At 37.6% G+C, this 7,094-nt stretch overlaps 1 protein-coding gene across 1 annotated transcript; it reads left to right on the top strand.

Moving 5' to 3' along the window:
* Positions 1–1,376: 1,376 nt before the first annotated feature.
* LOC111512974 (uncharacterized) lies at positions 1,377–6,797 on the top strand. The gene is made up of 3 exons (XM_074172615.1): positions 1,377–1,527; positions 2,080–2,260; positions 6,408–6,797. The coding sequence occupies exons 1-3, from the start codon at positions 1,438–1,440 to the stop codon at positions 6,782–6,784; spliced, it is 648 nt and encodes a 215-aa protein (XP_074028716.1). The 5' UTR covers positions 1,377–1,437; the 3' UTR covers positions 6,785–6,797.
* Positions 6,798–7,094: the final 297 nt, after the last annotated feature.

Raw genomic sequence — 7,094 nt, 5'->3', positions numbered from 1 at the left:
CGGGTGATCAACCTCGATCTCAATGGATGAAATAATATTTTATGTTACTCTCGCAAGGGGGAGTGGGGGAGAAGGAGGGTGCACTTTTAGTTGCTGCCACTCCTACCTCTTTCGCCCCATTCCTCTTTTTGGCCTCGGCGTCGCAAATGCGATTACACCTTGGCCTACTATGTCCAGCCTCAATCCAAGCGGTAGATTGAGGTGAGCACTTCTGTCTAGCCTCGGGATTAGTTTTTGTTGTTTTTGTGTTCGTTTCATTCGTGTGTGTTCCCACGAGTAGCAAGGGAAGAGTTGGTCACCTCTGGCAGAGCCCCTCATTACCAGAAAGAGGCTGATTACAATGAGGATTCGCCCAGTTCCCCAAAGGGATCGTTCGTAACCGCATATCACCCTGCAGCCATTCAGCTATCGGCACGATTCCTTACACTTCAACTTGGGTAGGCTGGTCTACGGTGGCATGTTTTGCGAAGGTTTCTGGGGAGTTTGAGTTCCCCTCACCCCACTTATTTCTGCAACTGACCAGGAGTCCGGTGATCCCGTTCGTACGGCCACATTGGCTTCCTTGACAGGACCTCCAGTCCCCTGGCCGTTCCCCTATCCGCCACCTGGAGACGCGCCCGATAGGTAACCCAACCCACGGGAGTCGCTTTGCTATCAGTGATATAAAAAATCATGGAGAAACTTACGGCTTCCTCCGTATTCTTGAATATTTGGAATGCTTCTACATCTCGAGCGATCATCAATATGGCTTTCGGAAACAAAGATCAACAGGTGACCTTCTATCGTATATCACCCATAGTTTGTATGTATGTATGGATGTATGGATGTTAATATGTCAGTAATCGAATACACTTATTTCACTTCATTCTTATCACAGTCGTATGTTGTAATAACGCAATCGAGAAACATCGAGAATCTAGAGCTGTTGCGCTCGATATTTTTAACGCCTTTGACCGTGATCTGCTCCATCAGACACCAACTGTGAATAACGTCCATCGTGCATATTACAAGCTACCCTTCTCGACGTGGACCTTGCCAAGATATCAATCTGCATATGCTTGCAGATCTACTTTTCTTCTGTCGAGGAAATCAAGCAGACTATCTATCAGGAGCGACCACAGAAGGGAAGACAGTACCCCACCTTGAGGGCAGCCTCTGGCATAGATCCACCCAGTATGGTAGATTCTATATTACCCTCTATTCAATTGCAATTAAGTGATGTATTAATCCAAAATGAATATGTCTATAATTCAGTTCTTCACTGAGGTATACGAAAGAAAATTCGACAATCGATTGTACACAAAGTGAGAGATAACGATATCGATCGAAGTAAAATTGTTTTTTTATCACCTTCAAACACTTTATCAATGATTAGATAAATTTGAAGTAGTCACAAATGAGCGACCAATGGGTTAAACAGTGTTAGCGTAGCAGGACATGAATCGTATTTGGCTGGATACGAATTGGAAAACCATTCTGTTCTCCGCGGTTTTTTTGCTCAGTTGTTGGCAAGCAGAGTGCATTCACGTAAGTCGTCAGGATTTTTTTTTTCACATTTTATTGATACTTGTTGATGAAGTTGATATTCTAAAGTTGCAGTGTGAAGCTTCGGGTCAATTGTCATCAATTTTGTCCTATATATCTAACGGGAGGAGAGAGAAAATATCACGGAATTATATTTTGGATTTACTATCAGGTTTTTAAGTTTTATCATATCGATATAACGAAATTGAATCTGATCATTTCTATTCGGTATGGATTTCTTTGAGGAAGCGGTTCATATTTTTTATTTCCATGTGATGATTTTCATCTTCCGATGTTTGGAGTTGGAATTTTGATTTTATAATTAGATTCATTCTGATTGTAGACTTAAATGTCATTAGTTACATCAAGCCATAGGACTCATTATCGATGCTGAACACAATCTTAAATTAGATTCAAATTATTTTTTATTTTTTAGTTTGTGTTGCTATGAAAGCGTGTCTTTTAGTTTTTTTAAATATCATTATTTTCATCAGGCTTCTGCATCACAATTCAATTGGCTCAATATGAATGAGTATTTCGGATTTAATGTTTCAGGTACACGAGCAGGAGCAATATCAACAGCTGGGATTTCCAGGAAGGAAGCCTTATTTTCAAAAATCGGTGTACCAAGCTATTAGCATTCGCACGGGGTCAAATGACTTTTTATATTTGAAAAATGGACCAATAATTTTAGAAAACTGTGAGTCAATAGAAACCAAGGTTCAGATAGTATTCGGTGAGTATTCAATTTGAAAAATCAAAATGCTCTTCTAAAGAGTTGCTAAATACCATATTTACTTATTAATTTATGTGCAGTTTCCTGAAACTTTACAGTTGTTCAGTTTGACAATCCTCCCAGATCGATTCATATTGTCAGTCTGGTGGGATTGAACAAGAAAATAAATTGAAAACAACGTTTTTGAAGGAGCCACATGGCAAATATCTAGTATGTGCTATTAGTGTTACCTTCTACTTTAAGTATTTTATGTGATAAGTATGGACTTGTATTGCATGATTGTTACTATTATTACAAAGTTATCATCTAGTAGTCCTTCTCAAAATGATCCAGCAAATCAATGAAAATTTCCGTCCAAATACAGTGACACACATAAAGTTCGCGACAAATGGAAGTTTTCTTTATTAATGGATATAATGGAAATTTGTCTTGGCGGTTAGATTGTGTTTGGAAAATTGGTGAAAAATAACCTCTTCCATTCTGTCGTGTGCTACTATAAACTTGCCAAATTTGACATTCATTTCGAAAATCCTCAAAAAATCAGTTTTTTTTGGAAATTTCGGAAAATTGTGAAAAAAATAGTTGCTCAATTTACAATTTTATACTCTTGCTCAAAATTTGGACTCTCTCTACCATTTCTTTTATTTTCAAATCTTTCGCTCTATAGATTCGAACTGATTCGAATTTTCAATGTTTGGATGTTAATATGTCAGTAATCGAATACACTTATTTCACTTCATTCTTATTACAGTCGTATTCATTTTTTTAATAGATTCCCATCCAGTTTGATTATTTTCCTGGTCAAACTATTCAAAAGACTTTCGTTCTGGCGATTTGTAGTACTAATCATGATATGGAATTTCGTGATTTTAAATATTACAACATGTCGGGAAGAAAATAGTAGGTACTGCTCAATTCGAACCAACATTTTCCCTTAATAGGCTTTCGAAACAAAATTTTAGTTTTGATTAATGTCAATTTATGGCGTTCAATGAATCTAGTTGTTTTGTGTACAGATTTTCGTACATTTATAATTCACAATTGAGGTTTATGTACTATGTTATCTACACAATATAAAGTGGAAATCGTTTATTTATGTGAGAAAGATATTGAAAACATTCAAAGAAACTGGTTCTGTAGACAATCGTTTCAAGAAACCAAATAAATCAATGAAGTTTAATAAAGAAGAATAACTCAGGGGTTGGCAGAAAAACTGTGAGAAGAATTTAACACAAAAAATCAATTCCATCCCTATAAGCCAAAGGGTGGCAACTTTAAAATTCAACACTGAAGATTATACGGGTTGTTAAACTCATAAATTCAAGAGTGGAGACCTACATAAATTGAGTTGCTCGTTTAGAGGTATATATTTCTAAATGATGATAAATGTTAATTTCAAAAGTAATGAACTCTGCTTCATAAAATCAGATGAAGAAATTTGTGATTCATTCTCAGATTTGATAAACAAGCGGTACGGTTTCATATCATTATGTGATTTCATTCAAAATTGGTATCCAGGGGTCTTTGTGGACCGACATTGTTTTTTTTTCAATAATTTATGCTGGCGAATTCTATAATTACGAAAAATCATTAATGTTAATGAAAAAAACTGTATTCAAACATGAAAAATTTGTTTTTCATATGTGTGCTATAGGACATATTCATTCTGTGATCAACAGACCAAAAAGGTTTCTGCTCAATGTTCAGTTTGTATACCCCCCTCGCCCATAAGTTGTACAGAAAAGAATAGTCCGATACCCGCTTCAAAATACATGTATTGTATTGGTATAGGCACCGTATAGGCATGGCAATTCTATGTCTTATTATTACTCGGAGCGTTCAACTAACTACCTGTCTATTTCATCAGTTCGGACTTCCATTGCCTAATATAATATAAATTGATTTGATAACCCTGAAGAAAATCAAAACCAGATTAACCGAAAATAACAATTTTATTAAAAAAAAACTGGAATTACAAAGAAATAACATACAACAACAACCAAACAAGGCCTTAGCTAGAAGATAGCAAGAACTCTACAAGGAAGAGAAGCCGCCACAACCAGTACTTGTACTTCCCTACATCAGAGGATTATCGGAAAGGATGAGACGGATTGGGTCCAAGTATAACATCAGGACCTGCTTCAGATCTGGGAACACTATCCGTAGCAGCCTCACGAAAACCAGGCCCCCAAATGCAGATTACGATTCCAAGAATTGCATTTACCGGATACCCTGCGAGTGCGGAGAATCATACATCGGTGCAACTAAGAGGCCGTTGAAAGTTTGCATTGCTGAGCACAAGAAACACACACAGCGAGGAGAAATCAGCAAATCCGGAATAGCAGAGCATGTTTGGACTCATCAACATAACATCAAGTGGGCTCAAGCTGAAATCATCCACAAAGAGGAACTCTGGTTTAGGATAAAATTCAGAGAAGCCGCGTATATGTTGTCCAACAACGCATTCAGTCAAGCCAGCGTAGAGATACGTAACATATGGGAACCTCTAATCAAGCGAAAAACGACCAACTCTCGCCAAACGGTCATCTCCCGCCAAAACTAATGAAGCGGAAAGAGGGAAGAGGGGATAGGTGAAAGCACCCGAATAACCTATAAATAGTCAGATGTCCAGGCTCAGCGAAGAAGTTGAGGACCGAAATGTTCTGCCTGACGAACAATTTGGCTTCAGGAGAGAACACTCCACTGAGTTACATGCTCTAAGGCTGGTCGAAAACACCATCAAACTCTGATAAAAAAGTAAACATGGTGCCTTCGACCGTGTTTGGCACGAAGGCCTTCTACACGAATTAAACGAGTTCGACCTGCCTCGGGGCCTCATCCGGTGGATTGGGTCTTTCCTGAAAGACAGGACATTCCAGGTTAGAGTAGAAGGCTCTCTGTCTGACAACAGAGAGATCCTCGCTGGAGTGCCACAGGGGGCCGTGCTCTCTCCGACGTTGTACTCACTTTACACCAGTGACCTTCCGAGGCCCGAGCGTGTGAAGATATCTCTGTACGCCGATGATACGGCTCTCCTCTTATCATCCATGGGTCGGGAGCTCGGCGTCGTGTACATGCAACGGGCATTGGACGACAGAGTGTCGGGACCTTCTATATCGGTAGGGGTCGTCTACAGCTTCCCTAACTAACGAGGTCCTTTCTTCTGTTCGAATTCAATACAAATAAGAATCAAAATGCCCAAAATGTTCTTAAAATGAATGTTTTGAAAATTGTGTCTCATTGGCCTGTTATTCTACACGTTTGTCGAAGAAAAGTCTACGAAAAATGTCCAAAAACAGTTTTTTTTGAACTGTCGGACAGAATTATGTCTACTCGTCCAGAAAGCCAGTACTTTCCGGCCTTGACATGTAAATTAGTTTCCAATCAGATAAATTTACAAGAATCACTCACATCTCAAATGATCAAAACGTCTGTGGAGTTATAAATTTGCTGAACTTCGATTTGCCTCCAAGATAGTGACTTATGAATCTAGTTATCTGTGATTGGTTTGAAGAGATCAGTTTGCCTACTTACTCAATGGAAAACTTCCACATAATTAATGCTTTTTTCAATAGTCATAGAAGAAACAAACTTTCTGCAATGTGAGAGTTAGCTGACAGCTGTTCTTTAAAATATTATGTGGAAAATATGAAAATGAGGTGGTATTGAATTCGACTTTCATAGATTTTCTAATACGACCAGTAAAATCACTAAATAATCAATGATAATGATCATAATCGTGATATTGATGCACATCTCCAACGGTAGCAGGAGGTTGTATTTCTTGATGAGGATCTAGAAGTGATTTCGAATCGGGGTGAAAGGAACTAAGTTCAATTCAATGCCACAAAAACCCAGGCATCGGTTTCCTTCAAGAAGATAAATGTTTTCGAACCAGATATGATAATGTCAGGACAGGCAATTACGCTTTCGCACACGAATCGCTCTTAGAGCTTACCAAGGATTTTCCCGTAGTGCTTGTGTTTTATCTTCGAAAAAATTATCAAGTTTTTTCTCTCTGGTGAACGAGTTTCGTAAAATTTCACATTTTCCCTTTCCTTTTACTATACTAGGCATTTGATCTAATTTTCCAAATTGCCAAAATGATGTTACTATTCTTCTTGATTAACAATCATTCCATTTCCAGATAAGAATAAGTATGAACCAGTGATAAACACGTTGGACAACTGTGGAATATTTTTTTTCCTGTATATGAAAAATCATACGTTTTTGGATAGACATCCGTTGGATTATATACATCTTAGAGCTGTCCACGAAGAATACATCTTTGATATGGCATCAATAGTGGTGATGACCAAGGAAAGTCAGGACTCCAACAATCACATTTTTGACGTCGATGGAACAGATTACATTATACTGAATTATTTCCAATTCAAAATATTTCTCTATACCATTCTTTCAATCAGTATTTTAATATTATACGCCGAAATAAAGGATTTATTGATGCGCTATCGAAATAGGGATATGTACCGGCAATTGAGTGATACAATAAATTATATTTGATGTTTTTTTGAAAGACTCGTTTTCTTTGATTTCTATTAATACCAAGTTGTAAAATTTTTTCAAGGAAATATATACAGAGCTATTCAAATTCGTTTCTGTACATGGGGATCTCGTGAACGATAAGTGTCGCTCAAACTGAGGCAAAGGTGTGTATTTCAGAGACCTATTCAATGATGTAAAAAAATTGAATAAAGTTCTTTTGGTTCTGGAGATGTACAGGAAAAACCAAAAATTCCAAATTATTTTTTGCCTATATCTTCTTTATTCGCAGACATATTGGAAATCTGTCCACATTTTGCTAATAGAACTT

The sequence above is a fragment of the Leptinotarsa decemlineata genome, unplaced genomic scaffold (genome assembly GCF_025532065.1).
Source record: "Leptinotarsa decemlineata unplaced genomic scaffold, Ldec_3_MD MMD2_P_RNA_scaffold_12, whole genome shotgun sequence".
NCBI classification, from domain to species: domain Eukaryota; kingdom Metazoa; phylum Arthropoda; class Insecta; order Coleoptera; family Chrysomelidae; genus Leptinotarsa; species Leptinotarsa decemlineata.
This window is presented reverse-complemented; position numbering and strand designations above follow the sequence as displayed.

Excerpts from the sequence above, each read along its gene's own strand:
- LOC111512974 (XM_074172615.1), top strand. The coding sequence starts at position 1,438 with ATGAATCGTATTTGGCTGGATACGAATTGGAAAACCATTCTGTTCTCC. Across the intron at positions 1,528-2,079 it reads GGCAAGCAGAGTGCATTCAC|GTACACGAGCAGGAGCAATA; the intron begins GTAAGTCGTCAG and ends TTAATGTTTCAG. Across the intron at positions 2,261-6,407 it reads CAAGGTTCAGATAGTATTCG|ATAAGAATAAGTATGAACCA; the intron begins GTGAGTATTCAA and ends TTCCATTTCCAG.